At 38.7% G+C, this 22,516-nt stretch overlaps 1 protein-coding gene and 1 pseudogene across 1 annotated transcript; one reads left to right on the plus strand and one right to left on the minus strand.

The window, feature by feature from the left end:
• Positions 1 to 209: 209 nt before the first annotated feature.
• Positions 210 to 1,190, minus strand: LOC148162611 (olfactory receptor 5M11-like; annotated as a pseudogene).
• Positions 1,191 to 21,188: 19,998 nt separating this feature from the next.
• LOC114215399 (olfactory receptor 5M5-like) lies at positions 21,189 to 22,124 on the plus strand. The gene has a single exon (XM_028111383.2). It carries the CDS (start codon positions 21,189 to 21,191, stop codon positions 22,122 to 22,124), a length of 936 nt encoding a protein of 311 aa, XP_027967184.2.
• The last annotated feature ends 392 nt before the right edge of the window (positions 22,125 to 22,516 follow it).

Consider the following 22,516-nt stretch of genomic DNA (forward strand, 5'->3'; position numbering starts at 1 on the left):
GGCTCTGCTTAACTGTAACAGAAGACTTCTGGTGATGTATTTCCCAACAGTCACTATTTCCTTACAATGGTCCCATTTATTTTTTCCATTAGGATTATCACTTGGTCCCATGCTATGCATACATAAAAAATTTTACTGTTACTCCAGAGAATTGTATTCAGATACAACCAATATGGGTTGCTTTTCAATTGTTTTTGAGATTTTTTTTTTCATTGGGAGACTGTCAAAATAGACTTTTTCTCCATTGTACCAAGGTTTCTCATAAACACTGCTCTCAAAGCCTGTTTCGCATCTTTGTTCCTCAAGCTGTAGATAAATGGATTCAACATGGCATTCACAAAGATACAAACCACGGCCACAATTTTCCCTTGTTCAACAGACTGCTCGTTTGCTGGTCTCAGACACGTGCAGAATAGGGACCCATAGAACATGGTGACAGTGGTCAGGTGAGAGCCACCGGTGGAGAAGGCTTTGCACTGCCCTTCGCTGGAATGGATCCTCATAATGGTGATGAAAATGAAAATATAGGAGATGAGGTTGATGAGTAGGGAACCAGTGAGGTTAATCCCTGCAGACACAAACAGGGCAGTCTCCTTTATGTAAGTGTCAGAACATGTCAACATGAGGAGGGGTGGGTCAGCACAGTAGAAATGGTTGATGATGTTGGGTCTGCAAAAGGACAAGTGAGAGGTCAATATTACCTGCATTGTGCCCACCATAGCACCCCAGAGGTAGGGAAAAGTGACAAGGCAGGTGCAAAGTGACCTGGACATTCTGCTGTTATAGTGCAGGGGATGGCAGATAGCCATGTACCTGTCATAGGCCATGGCACTGAGCATGTAATACTCAGTAAAGAACAGTCACAAAAACAAAACACTGGGCCAGACACCCCATGTAGGAAATGGTTTTCTTCTCAGAGAGGAAATTAACAAGCATCTGAGGAGAGAGATTAGTAGAATAAAAAAATATCCACGCATGCTAAGTGGGTGAGGAAAAAGTACATGGGTGTTTGCAGCCGGGGAGTGAGTCTGATTAATGCAATCAATCCAAAGTTCTCTGTCAGTGTGATGAAGTAAATCAGGAGAAACCACAAAAAGGATGGGCTGCAGCTCTTGTTGGCTGGTCAGTCCCAGGAGGATGAACTCAGTTGCCTCAGTGCCATTGTGTGGGGCAAGTATGGCCATCTTCATATTCTCTAATATGGAACAATCTTTCAGATATAAAAACAGAAATAAATTATAGGCATTTCAAGAAGAGACAAAGTAAATGGGCACTAACAAAAACTGGTTTTGAAAAGAGAGGTTTAAATAGGTTGTTACTTCCCCCAGAGATGGAAAAGTTTCAGTAGTTGCCATCAGGTGGTTGGTGATGCTGATGAAGTGGACAATATATTTGAAGTTCATGCACCAGCTGTGCTGTCTGCTTTGCCGCTCTCACCTTCCGTCGCCTAGAACATATGGAATTTAATTTAGTTCATTGATGTCCCTAATTAGGCTATAGGATCAGAATTTTTGACACTCAAACATGACTACTGCCATAGTCTGGTCATGACATAAATGCTTCGTCAGGGAATGAGAAGAAGGGGTGACTCTCTGTAGACTGGTTGTATTGTTGTCTGCAAGGGCCAACCTTTTGTAATTGGAGTAGCATATACTCTTGAGAGCCTGTTGTGTATTTATTGATGTTCAGTTTCTTCCTAATTTCTTCCTTATCTTCCTATAGCAACATACCTCTCCTGGCTCTTTGGTGATCTGTCCCTCTTATCTCTTTTGTTCCAAACCTGTCGTTGATGGTCTCAGTTGTTTTTCACCTAATAATATCCCTTTCGATCTCATGGTCTCTTTTTATCTCACTGTATCCCAATTTATTTTATATTATATATGTCATATTCATATTTCATTTTATCTCATGCCCTTGACTTCACACCTGATATCTAAACTATCAGGAAGTCTTGTCTGCTCTACCTTCAAAAGATTACACATTGAATCTTAGAACAGCTTGTCAGCAGTTCCTCTGCTGCCACTTAGGTCTAAGATAAAAGTCTCCCTCCAGTCCTTTTTCTCATGCCACATTGTCCTTCTAGCATTTTTTGAACATGTTGAACACAATCCTACCTCAGGGCCTTTGCATATACTGATCTCTGCCTTGAAAGTTCTTCTACTAGGCCTTTGAGTGACTTATTTCATCACTTCATTTAGATCTCTCAAGTTAAGCTCCATTCCATATAGCTCTTTAATCATGGCTCATGATCTATTTTTACTCATTTATCACTTTTGAAATTATTTATTTACATAAATAGTTTTTATTTACATATTTTGTTGTCTATCCTCCATTAAAATGTTAACCACAGGAGGGCAAGAACTTTATGTGTGCCCTATCCCTAGAACCTGGGCCAGTGCCTGAATCAGTGCCTGAATCAGTGGATACACAATAACCCTTAGGTGAACAAATGGATAAATCAAAGAGGTAACTTTGCCAACTCACATCAGCTGATTTTTCATGATGTGTAGATGTCTTACCTCCCTGATGTACCAGTGGAGACTGAGTTACTACAAAAATTATAGCTGCCATGTAAACAATGTACAGGACGAAGCACAATTATGGGTTTGTTTTTATAACATGAACTAGTGATAATAGTACTGACCTAAAACCTTGAAAATTGTCAATGAAAATTTGCAAGTTGGACTGTTGGAAACAGATAGAAGTTGACTCAGGACTGAAAAAATGAGTTACCTTTAATTTTGTAAGGCCAGGAGGATATTAAAAGTTCATACTTTTAAAGAATAACTCCATTGCTTATTAAAATAATATATTCACAAATATAACTCTTGGATCAGTGGTTATCAACTCTAGCTTGACACTGGGTTCCAATGTGGAAGTTTTGATAACACCAAAACTTGGGTTACAGATCAACTCAAGTAGGGTACACACATTGGCATATTTTTGAACAAGTTTTCCACATGATTTTAATGCACAGTGTTGAAGCACTGAAAGAGACAGTTGATATGATCTGTTTAAAGTAAATAAAAGAGGTTTATCATAGGATTTTACCCATGGTTTTACTGAGAGTTTACACCTTCCCCTTACAGAGGATCCTGAGGTATTACCACAGAGTTTGCTTAAGTATAGCAAACTTGCCATCATCAATGCACACAAAATATTTCACAATTAGCATGAAGAAGGAAGTACCCCATCCTCTAACTTTAACCTTGATAGCACTCTGTTGGTTTTTGAAAGTTTGAAAAAAGAGGATCTTTCTGAGAGTCTCCATTACCCTGACTTAAGTTTTCTTGCATTCAGAAATATAAGGAAAAATAAGTAAATTTTCTTATTAATGATCACACCATTTTATTATTTACTACACAGTCCAGGGTTTTCTTTCTGGGATATGCATGGAGAAACACCTGTTGCAGAAGTAATTTGATATAGTTATATTTCAAATTATGAGCTGAAGTGAAAGAGTGGGAGAGAAGAACTCATGTGTTCTTATTCTTACTAAAGTATTCAGTGTTTTAAAAATGCCAGCGCAGATCATGTTGAAAAGCATCAAAAATTTTTTCAGTCACACATCACACTCCATAGGCTGCCATGCCATGGGCCTCCACCAGCTGGATGCATTCCAAGTTGTTAGGAGACCCTCCCTCCTCGTCATTCAGTGTTTTTCTTTCCTTTTTTTAGTTTTTTTTTTTATTATGGTATGTTAATTACCATACCTTACATCATTAGTTGTTGATGAAGTGTTCCATGATTCATTGTTTGCGTATAACACCCAGTGCTCCATTCAGTACATGCCCTCTTCAATACCCATCACCAGGCTAACCCATCCCCCCACCCCCTCCCCTCTGGAACCCTCAGTTTGGTTTTCAGAGTCCATCAACTCTCATGGTTCCTCTCCCCCTCCTATTCCCCCCTTCATTCTTCCCCTCCTGTTATTTTCTTCTTCTTTTTTTTAACATATAATGTATTATTTGTTTCAGAGGACAGATCTGTGATTCAATAGTATTGCACAATTCACAGCGCTCACCATAGCACATATCTTCCCCAGTGTCTATCACCCAGCCACCCCATCCCTCCCACACCCCACCACTCCAGCAACCCTCAGTTTGTTTCCTGAGATTAAGAATTCCTCATATCAGTGAGGTCATATGATATATGTCTTTCTCTGATTGACTTATTTTGCTTAACATTACACCTTCCAGTTCCATCCATGTCGTTGCAAATGGCAAGATCTCATTCCTTTTGATGGCTGCATAATATTCCATTGTATATATATATACCACTCCTTCTTTATCCATTCATCTGTTGATGGACATCTTGGCTCTTTCCACAGTTTGGCTATTGTGGACATTGCTGCTATAAACATTGGGGTACATGTACCCCTTCGGATCCCTACATTTGTACCTTTGGGGTAAATACCCAGTAGTGCAATTGCTGGATTGTATGGTAGCTCTATTTTCAACTGTTTGAGGAACCTCCATACTGTTTTTCAGAGTGGCTGCACCAGCTTGCATTCCCACCAACAGTGTAGGAGGGTTCCCCTTTCTCCACATCCCCGCCAACGTCTGTCGTTTCCTGACCTGTTGATTTTAGCCATTCAGACTGCTGTGAGGTGGTATCTCATTGAGGTTTTGATTTGGATTTCCCCGATGCCGAGCGATGTTGAGCACTTTTTCATGTGTCTGTTGGCCATTTGGATGTCTTCTTTGGAAAAATGTTTGTTCATGTCTTCTGCCCATTTCTTGATTGGATCATTTGTTCTTTGGGTATTGAGTTTGATAAGTTCCTTACAGATTTTGGGTACTAGCCCTTTATCTGATATGTCATTTGCAAATATCTTCTCCCATTCTATCGGTTGTCTTTTGGTTTTGTTGACTTTCTTTTGGTTTTGCTGTGCAAAAGCTTTTTATCTTGTTGAAGTCCCAATAGTTCATTTTTGCCCTTGCTTCCCTTGCCTTTGGCAATGTTTCTAGGAAGAAGTTGTTGTGGCCAAGGTCAAAGAGGTTGCTGCCTGTGTTCTCCTTTAGGATTTTGATGGACTCTTGTCTCACATTTAGGTCTTTCAACCATTGAATCTATTTTTGTGTGTGGTGTAAGGAAATGGTCCAGTTTCATTCTTCTGTATGTGGCTGTCCAAGTTTCCCAACACCATTTGTTGAAGAGACTGTCTTTTTTCCATTGGACATTCTTTCCTGCTTTGTCAAAGATGAGTTGACCATAGAGTTGAGGGTCCATTTCTGGGCTCTCTATTCTGTTCCATTGATCTACGTGTCTGTTTTTGTGCCAGTATCATACTGTCTTGATGATATTCTTCGTAGAAACGTCGCCAAAGGCAAGGGAAGCAAGGGCAAAAATGGACTATTGGGACTTCATCAAGATAAAAAGCTTTTGCACAGCAAAAGAAACAGTCAACAAAACCAAAAGACAACCAACAGTGCTTTTCCTATTCCAAGAGAAAGATTAGTGAGAAAATGAGAGGAATGAGGATAATCCAAAAGAAGACAATGATTAAATGTATAAAATCATTACAGTTCAAGTAACAGAATTACTGAAAAGAATCACAATCATGCTTAGTGTAGGTAGGAATCTAAGGTCCATGAACAATGCAGGGAGAAGAATACAAAAAAAAATTCAAGCCTTAAAGAATCTTTTCTGAGAACTTTATTTAGATGGGATGCTTCAGCTGAAAAATCAATAAAATCTATTGCAATGTTGGGCAGGGACACAGTAAAGAAGGACCACTTGGCTGTCTCGACGGGTAGGGCAAGTAACTCTTGATCTCAGGGTGGTGAGTTCCAGCCCCACGTTGGGCATAGAGTTTACTTTATATATATATATATATATATATATATATGGGACATTGCTCCAGTGGCTAAGTGGGCGGTGGAACCCTCGCAGGACAGTGTGGTTTCAGGACCCTCGGGGTCACAGAAAGACTGGGGGTGCCTGAGTGTGACAGAGCTACCAGGTATCGGAGCGGGGAAGCCAGCGGCAGAGACAGAGCCCAGGCGCAGGCTCTCAGCTCGGGGTTCCATTAACCGTGATCCATGGAACAATCGGGCCACTGCTCCTCCAGCAGGGAACTAACAAGTGGCAGATCCAGGGAGACTCCCCTTCCTCCCCTGGGAGGAACGGCACGGGAGCACACTGCAGGGATCTGCTGGATTTGGAGACTCCACATGGGGTTGGGTGCCAGAGATAGAAACGCTCCGTCACAGGCCGGGTGAGCACGGAGTGCGGACAGAGACCAGGGACACGGGAGTGACTAACTGCTTTTCTCTGGGGGCTCACTGAGGAGCAGGGCCCCGAATTCTCGGCTCCTCTGGGGTGGAGACTGGGAGGCCACCATTTTCACTCTCCTCCTCCAAAGCTGTACAGAAAGCTTGCAGGGAACAAAAGCTCCTGAGAACAAACCCGAGCAGCTTGCTTAGCCCAGACTGACAAGGTCGGGGCAATTCCGCCTCCAGCAAAGACATCTGGGAACCACGGCAACAGGCCCCTCCCCCAGAAGATCCGCACGAACAGCCAGCAAGCCAAGACCAAGTTCAAGTTTACCGATCAAGGAGAAAGGGAGAACTCCAGCGCTAGGGGAATACTGCGCGTAGAATTCATGGCTTTTTTTTACCATGATCATTAGTTTTTCAAAGTTAATTTTTTTAACTGTTTTTTTTTTTAAATTTTTCTTTTTCCCTTTTTCAACCAACATCTTATCAATCCCTTTTTTAAAAAAAACATTTTTTATTTTTCATTTTTAGAGTCATATTTTATCCCTCCATAGTACTTACCCCTATTTTTGGCATATACATATAAGTTGTTCTCTCATTAAAATTTTGAGATACAGTTTCTTCTAACAGATCAAAATATACCCCAAATCACTAGTGTATGGCTTTGTTCTAGTCTCCTGCCTGATCACATTCTCTCCCTTTTCTTTTTCTTCTATTTCTTTTTTTTAAATCTTCTTCTTTCTTTTTTCAAACAACTTCTTATCGTATGAATTCCTTTTATAAATCTTTTATAATTTTCATCTTTACAGTCATCTTCCATCCCTTCAATGTATCAACCCTTATTTTGTACATATATAAGTCTTTCTTCCTTTAAAATTTTAGGAGGCACTTTCTTCTAACAGACCAAAATATGCCCAAAATCAGTGTGGCACTGATCGATGCACTAGCCTGATCACATTTGATCATATTCGGTTTTTTCGTATTGTTCTGTTTTTGTATTTATCTTTATCTTTTCCTTTTTTTTTCTTTCTTTTCTCTTTCTTTTTTCTTTCTTTCCCTTTCTTTTCCCCTGGTTTCAGGTCTTTTCTGATTTGTATAGATTATATTTGCTGGGGACGTTGTTAACCTGTTAGCATTTTGTTCTCTCATTCATCTATTCTCCTCTGGACAAAATGACAAGACGAAAAAAAATCACCTCAGCAAAAAGAACAAGAGATAATACTATCAGCCAGGGACCTACTCAATACAGACATTAGTATGATGTCAGACCTAGAGTTCAGAATCATGACTTTAAAGATCCTAGGTGGGCTTGAAAAAAGCGTGGAAGTTATTAGAGAAACCCTTTCTGGAGAAATAAAAGAACTAAAATCTAACCAAGTTGAAATCAAAAAGGCTATTAATGAGGTGCAGTCAAAAATGGGGGCACTAACTGCTAGGATAAATGAGGCAGAAGAGAGAATCAGAGATATAGAAGACCAAATGATGGAAAAAAAGAGACTGAGAAAAAGAGAGAGAAACAACTACAGGATCACGAGGGCAGAATTCGGGAGATAAGTGATACGATAAGACGAAACATTAGAATAATTGGGATCCCAGAAGAAGAAGAAAGAGAGAGGGGGGCAAAGGTATATTGGAGCAAATAATAGCAGAGAACTTCCCTAATGTGGGGAAGGAAACAGGCATCAAAATCCAGGAGGCACAGAGAACCCCTCTCAAAATCAATAAAAATAGGTCAACACCGCAACATCTAATAGTAAAACTTACGAGTCTCAGAGACAAAAAGAAAATCCTGAAAGCAGCTTGGGAGAAGAGATCTGTAACCTACAATGGTAGAAACATTAGATTGGCAACAGATCTATCCACAGAGTCCTGGCAGGCCAGAAAGGGCTGGCATGATATCTTCAGAGCACTAAACGAGAAAAATATGCAGCCAAGAATACTATATCCAGCTAGGCTGTCATTGAAAGTTGAAGGAGAGATAAAAAGCTTCCAGGACAAACAAAAACTAAAGGAATTTGCAAACACAAAACCAGCCCTCCAAGAAATATTGAAAAGGGTCCTCTAAGCAAAGAGAGAGCCTAAAATCAGCATAGATCAGAAAGGAACACAGACAATATACAGTAGCTGTCACCTTATAGGCAATACAATGGCACTAAATTCATACCTTTCAATAGTTACCCTGAATGTACATGGGCTCAATGCCCCAATCAAAAGACACAGGCTATCAGATTGGATTTAAAAACAAGACCCATCAATATGCTGTCTGCAAGAGACTCATTTTAGAACCAAGACACCCCCAGATTGAAAGTGAGGGGGTGGAAAACCATTTACCATGTTAATGGACACCAAAAGTAAGCTAGGGTGGCAATCCTTATATCAGACAAATTAGATTTTAAACCAAAGACTGTAATAAGAGATGAAGAAGGACACTATATCCTACTTAAAGCGTCTATCCAACAAGAAGATCTAACAATTGTAAATATCTTTGCCCGTAACATGGGAGCAGCCAGTTCTACAAGGCAATTAATAACAAAAGCAAAGAAACACATTGACAACAATACAATAATAGTGAGGGACTTTAACACCCCCCTCATTGAAATGGACAGATCATCTAAGCAAAAGATCAACAAGGAAATAAAGACTTTAAATGACACACTGGACCAAATGGACTTCACAGACATATTCAGAACATTCCATCCCAAAGCAATGGAATACACTTTCTTCTCTAGTGCCCATGGAACATTCTCCAGAACAGATCACATCCTAGGTCACAAATCAGGTCTCAACCAGTACCAAAAGATTGGGATTATTCCCTGCATATTTTCAGACCACAATGCTTTGAAACTAGAACTCAATCACCAGAGGAAAGTTGGAACGAACTCAAATACATGGAAGCTAAAGAGCATCCTACTAAAGAATGAATGGGTCAACCAGGAAATTAAAGAAGAATTAAAAAATATTCTTGGAAACCAATGAAAATGAAAATACAACTGTTCAAAATCTTTGGGATGCAGCAAATGCGGTCCTAAGAGGAAAGTATATAGCTATACAAGCCTTTCTCAAGAAACAAGAAAGGTCTCAAATACACAACCTAACCCTACACCTAAAGGAGCTAGAGAAAAACAGCAAATAAAGCCTAAACCAGAAGGAGAAGAGAAAAAATAAAAGATCAGAGCAGAAATCAATAACATAGAAACCAAAAGAACAGTAGAACAGATCAATGAAACTAAGAGCTGGTTCTTTGAAAGAATAAACAAGAGTGAGAAAAATAAAAAAGAGAAATGACCCAAAATCAACAAAATCATGAATGAAAGAGGAGAGATCACAACCCACACCAAGGAAATACAAACAATTATAAAAACATATTATCTGCCACTATGCCAGCAAATTAGATAACCTGGAAGAAATGGGTGCATTCCTAGAGATGTATCAACTACCAAAACTGAACCAGGAAGAAATAGAAAACCTGAACAGACCTATAAACACTAAGGAAATTGAAGCAGTCATCAAAAATCTCCCAACAAACAAAAGCTCAGGGTCAGATGGCTTCCCAGGGGAATTCTACCAAACATTTAAAGAAGAATTAATACCTATTCTTCTGAAACTGTTCCAAAAAATAGAAATGGAAGGAAAACTTCCAAACTTGTTTTATGAGGCCACCATTACCGTGATTCCAAAACCAAAGACCTCATGAGAAAGGAGAATTAAAGACCAATATCCTTGATGAACATGGATGCAAAAATTCTCACCACAGTACTAGCCAATAGGATCCAACAGTACATTAAAAGGATTATTCAGCACGACTGAGTGGGATTTATCCCTGGGCTGCAAGGTTGGTTCAACATCCACAAATCAATCAACGTGATACAATACATTAACAAAAGAAAGAACAAGAACCATATGATCCTCTCAATAATGGAGAAAAAGCATTTGACAACGTACAGCATCCTTTCTTGATCAAAACTCTTCAGAGTATAGGGATAGAGGGTACATACCTCAATATCATAAAAGCCATCTATGAAAAACCCACAGCAAATATCATTCTCAATGGGGAAAAACTGAGAGCTTTCCCCCTAAGGTCAGGAATGCGGGAGGGATGTCCACCCTCACCATTGTTATTCAACATAGTATTAAAAGTCCTAGCCACAGCAATCAGACAACAAAAAGAAATCAAAGGCATCCATATTGGCAAAGAAGAAGTCAAACTCTCACTGTTTTCAGATGATATATACTTTATGTGGAAAACCCAAAAGACTCTACCCCAAAAATGCTAGAACTCATACAGGAATTCAGTAAAGTGGCAGGATATAAAATCAATGCACAGAAATCAGTGGCATTCCTATACACCAACAACAAGACAGAAGAAAGAGAAATTAAGGTGTCGGTCCCATTTATAATTGCACCCAAAACCATAAGATACCTAGGAATAAATCTAACTAAGGCGGCAAAGAATCTGTACTCAGAAAACTATAAAATACTGAGGAAAGAAATTGAAGAAGACACAAAGAAATGGAAAAACGTTCCATGCTTATGGATTGGAAGAACAAATATTGTGAAGATGTCAATGCTGCCTAGAGCAATCTACACATTCAATGCAATCCCCATCAAAATACCATCCATTTTTTTCAAAGAAATGGAACAAATAATCTTAAAATTTGTATGGAACAAGAAGAGACCCCGAATAGCCAGAGGAATATTGAAAAAGAAAAGCAAAGCTGGCGGCATCACAATTCCAGACTTCTAGCTCTATTACAAAGCTGTCATCATCAAGACGGTATGGTACTGGCACAAAAACAGACACATAGATCAATGGATCAGAATAGAGAGCCCAGAAATGGACCCTCAACTCTATGGTCAACTCATCTTTGACAAAGCAGGAAAGAAGGTCCAATGGAAAAAAGACAGTCTCTTCAACAAATGGTGTTGGGAAACTTGGACAGCCACATACAGAAGAATGAAACTGGACCATTTCCTTACACCACACACAAAAATAGATTCAATGGTTGAAAGACCTAAATGTGAGACAAGAGTCCATCAAAATCCTAAAGGAGAACACAGGCAGCAACCTCTTTGACCTTGGCCACAGCAACTTCTTCCTAGAAACATTGCCAAAGGCAAGGGAAGCAAGGGCAAAAATGAACTATTGGGACTTCAACAAGATAAAAAGCTTTTGCACAGCAAAACCAAAAGAAAGTCAACAAAACCAAAAGACAACCGATAGAATGGGAGAAGATATTTGCAAATGACATATCAGATAAAGGGCTAGTACCCAAAATCTGTAAGGAACTTATCAAACTCAATACCCAAAGAACAAATGATCCAATCAAGAAATGGGCAGAAGACATGAACAAACATTTTTCCAAAGAAGACATCCAAATGGCCAACAGACACATGAAAAAGTGCTCAACATCGCTCGGCATCGGGGAAATCCAAATCAAAACCTCAATGAGATACCACCTCACAGCAGTCTGAATGGCTAAAATCAACAGGTCAGGAAACGACAGACGTTGGTGGGGATGTGGAGAAAGGGGAACCCTCCTACACTGTTGGTGGGAATGCAAGCTGGTGCAGCCACTCTGAAAAACAGTATGGAGGTTCCTCAAACAGTTGAAAATAGAGCTACCATACAATCCAGCAATTGCACTACTGGGTATTTACCCCAAAGGTACAAATGTAGGGATCCAAAGGGGTATGTGTATCCCAATGTTTATAGTAGCAATGTCCACAATAGCCAAACTGTGGAAAGAGCCAAGATGTCCATCAACAGATGAATGGATAAAGAAGGAGTGGTATATATATACACAATGGAATATTATGTAGTCATCAAAAGGAATGAGATCTTGCCATTTGCAGCAACTTGGATGGAACTGGAGAGTGTCATGCTGAGCAAAATAAGTCAATCAGAGAAAAACATATATCATATGACCTCAATGATATGAGGAATTCCTAATCTCAGGAAACAAACTGAGGGTTGCTGGAGTCGGGGGTGGGTGGGAGGGATGGGGTGGCTGGGTGATAGACATTGGGGAAGGTACGTGCTATGGTCAGCGCTGTGAATTGTGCAAGACTGTTGAATCACAGATCTTTACCTCTGAAACAAATAATGCAATATATGTTAAGAAAAAAAAGAAGAAGATAGCAGGAGGGGAGGAAAGAATGGGGGAAATCAGAGGGGGCGACAAAGAATGAGAGCCAATGGTCTCTGAAAACCAAACTGAGGGTTCTAGAGGGGAGGGGTGTGGTAGGATGGTTAGCCTGGTGATGGGTATTAAAGAGGGCACGTTCTGCGTGGAGCACTGGGTGTTATGCACAAACAATGAATCATGGAACACTACATCAAAAACTAATGATGTAATATATGGTGAGTAACATACCAATAAAAAAATTAAAAAAAAAGAAAAAAATGTATGAAATCAATAAAGCCGTATGGAAGGGAAGATGTTTTCTTGTGCCAAATTCTTATGCTCTAGGCTTTGGAGGTGGAAAACTTAAAAGGGAAGTTAGATGTATGGACTTTTTGAAATCCAAGGACTAGCTAATCTCAACATGTAAGCTTATTCTAAATCTTAGCTGTGTTGTGAAAAGGATCTGTAACTACGTTTGGGATGGTTGCAAGGTCTGACCTTCTAATACATTACCAGTCACCTGCTGTCTAAGTCTGCCTGCCTATGGTTTTGTCTTAATGTGGCAATTCTTATTATAATCACTACTAATTCCATTTTTATGTTCAAAAGAGAAGATACTAGTAAATCAAACAATATTTATTAGGAGTTCTTGATTTTCAGAACTGTCAGACTTACCTGTGGAGGGATAGTGATTTCCTAGTCTCCTGGAAGGCCGCCAAAGTAGAAGGATTTATACCTGAGTGATTAACTCTGGATGACTCATGCCTGAAACCTTCATTAGGAAATCACCTATGGTCCCATAGGGACCATCCTTGGGACTCCCTCTGGGGATGTTTACAAAAGACAAAAGTCATTTCTTAATGGATGGTATCCTAATTTATGGGTCAATCTTTAGATGCATGCAGTATCTTTTATTAAATGCAAAAACGTGGAGTACCAATTTCTGTATTGAGATTCTTTCTAAGGTACGAAAAAGGTATTGCATTCTTTATAATGAAGAGGTCTTTGCCATGATTCTGCTCATCATATCCCCAGCTGGAATAGTTTTTCCCCTTGTGAATAGCACTGGTGGTTTTCTCTGTCTCTATTGTGGTCCTAACCTCCTTTTTTCCCATTTCTTTTACAGGACAGTCAGTGCTCTGAGGACAGAATTAATGTAAAATCCATTTGACATCTCCTGAAGAGATCTATACAACGTTTTGGGTGCACAGTTGATGTTTAGTGAAGAGTTACTGATGAATACCCGAACAGTGATGCTAAACAGAAGGTTGTGACTTAGGGTTCCATGTAAACAGCAGCTTATCTCATTTTCATTAGTAACCTAAGATCATTTCTTCTTGTGAATTAGATTGCAAGTTGTAGGGAATAAGTGTTTAGATTCTCAGATCTCATTGAAAGGTTAGTTTGAATGAAACAGGTTCAAGTAAACTTGTTAGCATGGACTGCTTGCTTATATAGTATGTTTAGTTTATGATTCCTGATACACATTAACTCATATAATATTTCCTCTTTGGGTCTTATCTATATTAGAATTTGAAATAAGAGTAAAGTCCTAGTACTTCTGAACCAGGTTCATAATAATACTATTATGAATATAAAAAAATAATACTTTATATCTTTTATATGATTGAACTGATTTTCTTCCCCTGAAGTCTACCTTTAATGCTTGATATAGAAAATGTAGATTATGACAGAGAGAAAGTAAAGAGCCAAAGCTTGGCCCTTTGGCATGGACATACTAATGAGTGGATTAAAAAAAAAAGGAAAGAAAAAGAAAAGATTTAAGGCCTTAGGAGATCACTCTGGGACTGGCTCTCCTTGTCTCCTTGCTGTAGGCTTTGGCCCTGAATCAACATGTCAGGTAGCCAAAGCAAAGAAGACTTTGGGCTCAGCTTACTTAAACACTTGCTCCTTGGACTTGACTTAATGTTCCCACAGTTTCTTTGGTTTCCATGGGGCATGGGCAGCACCCAAATTTCAACATTTTCTGCATCCCCTAGTAGGGGAGTATGAAAATACCTAAGATGTGAACCTGAGATGTGTTGCATCGGTGAAGCTGAATACTGCACAGCAGCATTCCTGGGCCATGTCTGAAAGAACCTAAGAAGCAGGCGTGCCTGGGTGGCTCAGTCACTAAGCGTCTGTCTTCGGCTCAGGTCATGATCCCAGGGTCCTGGAATTGAGCCCTGCATTGGGCTCCCTGCTCTGCGGGAGTTTGCTTCTCTCCCTCTCCCACTCCCCCTGCTTGTGCTCCCTCTCTCGCTGTGTCTCTCTCTGTCAAATAAATAAAATCTTAAAAATAAAAAAAGAATCTAAGAAGCAGATCTAAGGTGGGGGAGGGCCTATCATTTCCTCAAGAGCCAGGGTGCTGCTGGGTGAACAGGGAAGCCTTAGCAGGCTGTGTCAGGCCAAGAGAGATTAATGACTGCAAGATACATTTGTCCTGGTCGGAGACAGCAGAGCAACCAGGCAGATCAGAGGCCCAAAAAGACCAAAGAGAAGCATAAGCATAATGGACGCAGATCAAAACCTCTCTTCCCCAGTGGTAAGAGGCCTTGTGAGTCATCAAAGGAAAAAAAAAAGATTAAAATGTTAAGGATTGGGCATTTACCTTAAGAGAAAGATCAAAGAGTTATTTAAATTTTGATGGCTCTAAGTCCAAAGCTGTTCTTTAAAAGAAAGTCATGCTTCACAAGTCTATGTGATATGTAATTATGTCTCAACATAAGGACTCAGGTAATATGACAAAGATATTTTGTCAAATTTTCTTCAGGAAATATGAGAGAAACATGCAAAATATTTATATATCGGTTGCCATGAACATGCAAAGAGTAAATAAAAAATCTTCACTTGTCAGATGGGCAAAAATCCCTAGTTAAACAAACAAAAATCCTATATATACTCTTTGTCATTCTGAAATGCTTTTCTGTCTAGTTGGTTCATTGAGATGGGTAGAAACTCTAGTATAATATTATTGTATTCATTATAGAAATTTGAATTGCTCACCAATCTTATGATAATTGACTTATTGTTGATGACCTTGCAAATATTTTTACAATAAACTTCAACATTATACACTCTGTATACAGGCCTTGATAGTTGAAATTATCTCTGGATTTTCATAAATGTAGTCCTGACAAATATGGTTAATTGGTTTTTTAGCAGATTCACTATAAAAAAACATACTTTGAATTTGTTTTGCCACATCTCTGCACAGCAGAAGTCTTCAGAGGAAGGGCTAAACAATTACAGAGAATTTTTAAAGTTACATTTTTCACATTTACTTTACATTATCTGCTGGTAGAGCACACACATTTGCAACTCAGTATGGCAGCTACTTTCATCTCTCGAGTATTTCTGAGATACCAGCCACTAGTGTGCTAAGCATTTTAAAATGAACATCCATCTTCATTACAAAGAAAAAGTAAAGTATATTTAAAACTTACAATATCCCTGTAATATAGATATAATTTATTTCTTACAGAGGAAAAGCCTGACACTCAGAGAAATTGAATATCTTTTCTCTAATAACACAGAGATACGATTCAAATAAAATATTCTTTTAGATATTTTCTGGCTGGCTCTGAAAACATTTCAAACCAGATCAGTTTGTTAAGATGTTTTTAAAGGCTAATAATGGATGTTTATAGGTAATTATGTTTCAGACATCCTTGAAAAATTATAAACACACACACACACACACACACACACACATGCACACACACATACATGTTTCTTATGAAGAAGATTAAAGGCATGAGGAGTGCTGAAAACTACTATAGATTCCAGGCACAAAGGTTGGGTTTGGTACTAGATTGATGGTGGTTAATGAGATTAAAAAGTGCTCAGCGCCATGACTTGCTTTTCTTGTGTCATGCACTTCCCATTCAGACCATTTCCCCGAAGTTGAAATTTCTTTTAAAGAAATGAATTTTAAAAGTTGTGTAATATTTTTTAAAAAGAAGGATCTCCCAATACTTTTAAAGTAACATTGAAAGCCTCTTTGAAGTTTCTTTGAATTCCTATAATTCCTTTTCACTTCTTTTTCTCCTCTTCCTCCTGTTCCTTCTTCTCAATTTAGGAAAATTTGACTCTAGGTATTTAAAAGTCAAGGATTGTGTAAGACCGTTGAATCACAGACCTGTACCTCTGAAACAAATAATACATTATATGTTAAAAAAAAAAAGAAGATAGTGGGAAGGGAAAAATGAAGGGGGGAAAATCGGAGGGGGAAACGAACCATGAGAGACTATGGACTCTGAGAAACAAACTGAGGGTTCTAAAGATTTTATTTATTTATTTATTTATTTATTTATTTATTTATTTATTTATTTGAGAGAGAGAGAGAGAGAGAGAGAGAGAGAGAAACAGCATGAGAGGGGAGAAGGTCAGAGGGAGAAGCAGGCTCCCCGCTGAGCCGGGAGCCCGATGCGGGACTCGATCCCGGGACTCCGGGATCATGACCTGAGCCGAAGGCAGTCGCTTAACCAACTGAGCCACCCAGGCGCCCCCAAACTGAGGGTTCTAGAGGGGAGGGGGGTGGAGGGGTGGGTTAGCCTGGTGATGGGTATTGAGGAGGGCACGTACTGCATGGAGCACTGGGTGTTATATGCAAACAATGAATCGTGGAACACTACATCAAAAACTAATGATGTAATGTATGGTGATTAACATAACATAATAAAAAAAGGTGTATAATACAATGAAAATAAATAGTAACATTTATAAAAGTCAAGGATAAATATTTGGAAGGAATGGGAATGAAAGTAGGAAGTCAAGGATAACCAGAGGTTTCTGGACTTCATAAACACATGATAGGGGTTTCCAACTGTGGTAAAAAGGATTGAGGCAGGGGTTTCTAAGTGACTTTTGGGGAAAAGTTTTGAAGGACACTTTGGATTCCATTCACAATATCCTTCACATGCTTATCTAATTAGGGTGAGTGGAGATTGGTGAGATTATGGAAAAAATTCTTGCTGCTTGCTATCTGTCCAATAATACAAGTCATCCAATTCTCTATGTGATTAATGAACATGTCCTGTCTCAGTCAGATGTGCTGACTGGCCGTGGCTCTGGGAAAGGAAGGAAGGACCAAGAGTTATGTGGTCAACAGTGTCTGGGTGGCTTCAATTCAGTGGAAAGGAACAGATAAGCATGTCTCAGCCACATTGTCAAATCCAAGTCTACCTGCAACATTGCTAGTAATGACAATATCTGACTCATATGTGTAGTCCTCAGTTGATTCAGGTTCCAGAAGGAGAGTACCTCAATGGTCCTTTTGAGTTCCAGGCCAGAATCTTCGAAACTCAGATATATCCCAAGACTTTAACAAAATGACTAATCATTCTTACCATAATTGTTCATTCTGCTACTACTCCCACTGCAAGTTATTCAATAAAATAACTACTGTGTGCTGCTCTGGCCTGTGTTAGGGACATGGTATAAAACAACATTTCACTTAGACTGTTTACATGAAGAGCATTTAGTGAAAGGACAGAGAATACAGGCAAAGTTACAGAAATCAATCAAAGAAGTTGAAGCATCTGGAGGCTAGCAGCAGAAAGTTCTGAAGTGACCAGGATTATAAATCCCCAGACCCAAGGAGAGCTAGAAGCTGGAAGCAAGTCCCTGGCCACCTCCCTCCCCAACACACAGCTCAGCAGGAGTTTTGTTTAGAAGGATACAGCCACTCTGGCACCTTCACTGTGGATCTGGGAGAGAATGGGAAATAAATGGAGCTACTTTTCTCTTTTCCCCACTTTTGATATCCTGTTGGTTTCTCCCATTGGCCAAACTCAGCTGAAACTGGACACCAAAGGAGCTCTATTGATGTGATCCAAAAGGGTTAAAATCCAAGGGGACAAAGGAAGGTAGAGAAGAACAGTCAAAAGGTCTGGGTAGGGTGAAGTGACAGAGGGAGAATCACCAGCACATCTATATTACCTGTATATCTGTAATGTTCCCAGGGTACATACATAGCTATGCATAATTATTCCTATTAAAAAGACAAAGCACAAAGCTCAGAATTAGTAAATAACTAGCCCAAGTCCAACAGAAGTTAATTGATCTTCTAATGGCATGCCCCCGAGACTCCAAAACTTTCTCTGTATACCAGGCACCTTTCTACCTTACATGTTGTAAACAGGAGAACCTATTATTCCCCCAGTCAAAAAATAGTAAGACATTTAAGCATAATTTAAAATAAGTGATGAATCCCATTCCTACATGATTCTTGGGAGATTTGATTCCCTTTTGGTATTGGGGAATGGGCCAAAATCATGTCCTCGATGAACTTAGTTAGGATTTGCAAGAGAATAAGATAGTGGCTGTATGTAGTCTGAATGATTTGCTCCTAGAAATAATTAAACTATAGGGATTTGGTCCCTATGTGACAATTCTGTTATATACTCTTCAGGTTTTTCTATTCATACTGTTATTGGGAAATCACACTACTTTCAAAGGTAGGGTTTGATATTGTGAAAATATATTTTGGAATGTAGAAAAAAATATTTTAATCAACAAAAATAAAATTATGGACTGATGAATTAACAAATGCCTTGATTTAAATTCTAACGATCTTCTAAAAGTAGAAGTATTTATAAATGTTCAATAGAGTAGTAGTTCAAATGGAAACAGAACTAGGCCAGAAAGAAAATTCATTCCATATATAATGATTGATTGGCTCCATTTGGGAAAACACTGTTCTAGGTGCCACTGAGGCTGTAATTAATGATTAGATAAAATCTTGTCTTTGAGACTCACATTTTTATGTTGAGTGTTATTTTAGACTAGACTTGGATTTTTCATCCAATATAATAGTAGCTACAACTTATTGAGTGCATCCTACATGTCAGACATATTTGACATTTTACCTGGATTAAATCCCTCATACGAAGGAGTTGCTATGAGAACCAAATTTTATGCATGAGGAAAATTAGAGAGATGAGTAACTTGGTCAAGCCCCATAGCTAGGAAATGGACATGGGGGTTTTCTGGCAAGGAGGTCTTGCTGAAGACCTCCAGTATCTGTTCACACTGGGGACACTCAAAACCTAACCATGTATACTGTCTCTTACTTCATGAAGAAAATTAGGGAGTGGTGTTAAATAATCTTTCTAGTTCCCTCCAAGTTAATGACGCTACTCTTTCTGATTATAAGCATCCTATTGTTTAATGCTCTGTACCCCTTCATAGAGTATCAGCCACTCTTAGGTTTATGATATACATGAATTATTTAAATTTAATTTAAATAAAAAATAAAGTTAATTAAAATGTCTTTCATGCAGATTCCTTCCCTAACCCTTTTTCCACTTCAAACTGAATGATGACCACCTATCAAGAGACACCAGCCTTCTTAAAATAAAGACCAACCTTCTAGACTCTTTAGGTGCTTGCATAGTGCCAGCAAGCATCTACTTGAGAGAGTCTCAGGGTGAGGGTGAATGTCAAGAGTGCAGAGCCTCAGGTGTCCGCAGAGCCACTTTGTCTCCCTACAAATGCTTCTCTCTGAGTTTTCTTTGTTCAAATCATGTAGGATGTTGTCTTTTGTTTCTCTAAAGAAAAGTTATTTTCATAAAGTACTCAGTTAAATTATCTGAAATGTTCAAGCTTGCATTGCATCATTAACCTGCAGTAACAAATAGAGACATTAATTATTTTGACACATGATTTATGTGTCAATAAGTAGATATTTATTAAAAGTACCACCCCAGCCTCAAAGAGTACTTGTCTATTATGACAGATACTCAAATCTTAAGAACTGAGAAACATACAAAATAATTATGATTATATTGATTTAGGTGATTTGTCTTGCATTTTATTATCCTGATCAATAAGTCCAAAGTCCATATGTGCAATGAGATAATGCAATGGACAAGAATGTTGGAGGCATTTACAAAGTGCCTTACAAAGTGATCCCTGTCTATCCTTGGCCTTGTAGCTATTAGTAAGAGGCAGTTTAACATTGCCATACCTGGGTGTATATTATTGAGTTTCAATAAAATTATTATAAAGCATGGGTATGTTTGTTAGTCTTTTCTTCATCATTGTCTCCTCCCCTACACCAGGGAGCATTTTAATATATGTTTTCCCTAATCTCTCCTCCAATGAATACTTGGTGTCACCAATATATTTTGTATGTGTATATCTTATAGATACATATAAAGTTTATGTACTGTACATGTATCTTTTCTTATACCAAATATATAATTGATTTTTATGCACCATGAACCAGTTTTTGGCCCTGATATTTGGCATTAATACACAAAGCAAAGGAGATCCTAGGCTGAGTCTTAAAAATTAAGTAAGTTTTGGTGATATGAGGGCCGTCTGAGTAGAGGAGACACAAAGGGAAAGGACATGCATTGCAGAGTTAGGGAACAAACTGTTTGAAATGATCTTGAGTTCAGAGGGACAGAAGGACAAGTTCTTCAGGGATATGCGTCATTCCATTCAGCTGCGCAAAACAGATGAGGATTTATATACAACCATCAAAAATACACCGAGAAACAAAGGATTGTAATGTTCAAAAAACAACAGCATTTAAAGAAATTGTAAGTGAACTAATGTAATAAATCTTGCAGAGAAGATAAAATCTTTTCAACATGAAGACTTGCAGAAGGCATTTAAAATAGGACTGCCTTTCTAAAAGGAGCTCTATACTAATTTAGAGGCTTAAAGTATCAGTTGCATGCTTACTAAACTATTTCTTTATGTCGCAAGTGTTTTTACAAATTTTGGAGAAGACTCATCAGATGACATGATGGGGGTAAGGGACATGTGACAAAAGACATACATTTTTCCTTCCTTTCTTTTAGCCCCCATTTGAAGCCAAGGACACACAATGTTAAAGAAAAACTACACAGCAGTGACTGAGTTTATTCTCCTGGGACTGACAGATGGGGCTGAGTTACAGCCCATCCTTTTTGTGGTCTTCCTACTCATCTACCTTATCACAGTAATCGGCAACGTGAGCGTGATTTTGTTAATCAGAAGTGACTCGACACTTCACACTCCAATGTACTTCTTCCTCAGTCACCTCTCCTTTGTGGATCTCTGTTATGCCACCAATGTCACTCCACAGATGCTGGTTCATTTCTTATCCAAGAGAAAATCCATTTCCTTCCTGGGTTGCATTATACAATTCCACTTTTTCATTGCCCTGGTGATCACTGATTATTATATGCTCACAGTGATGGCCTATGACCGCTACATGGCCATCTGCAAACCCTTGTTGTATAGCAGCAAGATGTCCCGATGTGTCTGCCTCTCTCTCATTGCCACCCCTTATATTTATGGCTTTGCAAATGGTCTGGCACAGACCATCCTGGTGCTTCACCTCTCCTTCTGTGGACCCAATGAAATCAACCACTTTTACTGTGCAGACCCACCCCTCATAGTCCTTGCCTGTTCAGATACTTATGTCAAAGAAACTGCCATGTTCGTTGTGGCTGGCTCCAACCTTATTTGTTCACTCACCATCATTCTCATCTCCTACATTTTCATTTTCTCAGCCATTCTGCGCATCCGATCTGCTGAGGGGAGGCGCAAAGCCTTCTCCACCTGCGGGTCCCATTTGACGGCTGTCACCATCTTTTATGGGACACTGTTCTGCATGTACCTGAGACCCCCTTCTGAAACATCTGTAGAACAGGGGAAGATTGTCGCAGTGTTTTATATCTTTGTAAGTCCTATGTTAAACCCTTTGATCTATAGCCTGAGGAACAAAGATGTTAAAAGAGCAATCAGGAAAGTTTTCCAAAAGAAGTTGTTAAATTAAGTAGACACTTTGGTCACAAGTATATATATATATCTTATTATCTGACGAATTAATGAGCATTTAAAATTAGCAAATCACTTTTGGTCATTACATATATTTTTGTCTTTCATAATTTGCCTATTAGACTTAGAAGAAGATAGCAAAATATTTGCTAGCATTTAAAGTGCCATCTCAGTGAATAATAATAATAATAATAATAATAATAATAATAAATATTGCATAAGAATTGAAAGACAAGACTGAGGTTTTTGCTATTGTTCAAAAGATTCTATCAATAAATTTGTATTGGTACAAAGTTATAAAAGACAGAATTTCCAAATGATGCTATATCAATGACCATCTGTTCAATTTTTATAGTGCTTAATAATTTTCAAACTAATATCCGGAAACTT

The sequence above is a fragment of the Eumetopias jubatus genome, unplaced genomic scaffold, assembly GCF_037043125.1.
Source record: "Eumetopias jubatus isolate StellerSeaLion01/CBP00866 unplaced genomic scaffold, mEumJub1_p1.0 scaffold_13, whole genome shotgun sequence".
In the NCBI taxonomy this organism is placed as follows: domain Eukaryota; kingdom Metazoa; phylum Chordata; class Mammalia; order Carnivora; family Otariidae; genus Eumetopias; species Eumetopias jubatus.

Bases quoted from the DNA above. Each gene is read 5' to 3' on its own strand.
- LOC114215399 (XM_028111383.2), top strand. From the start codon at position 21,189: ATGTTAAAGAAAAACTACACAGCAGTGACTGAGTTTATTCTCCTGGGA.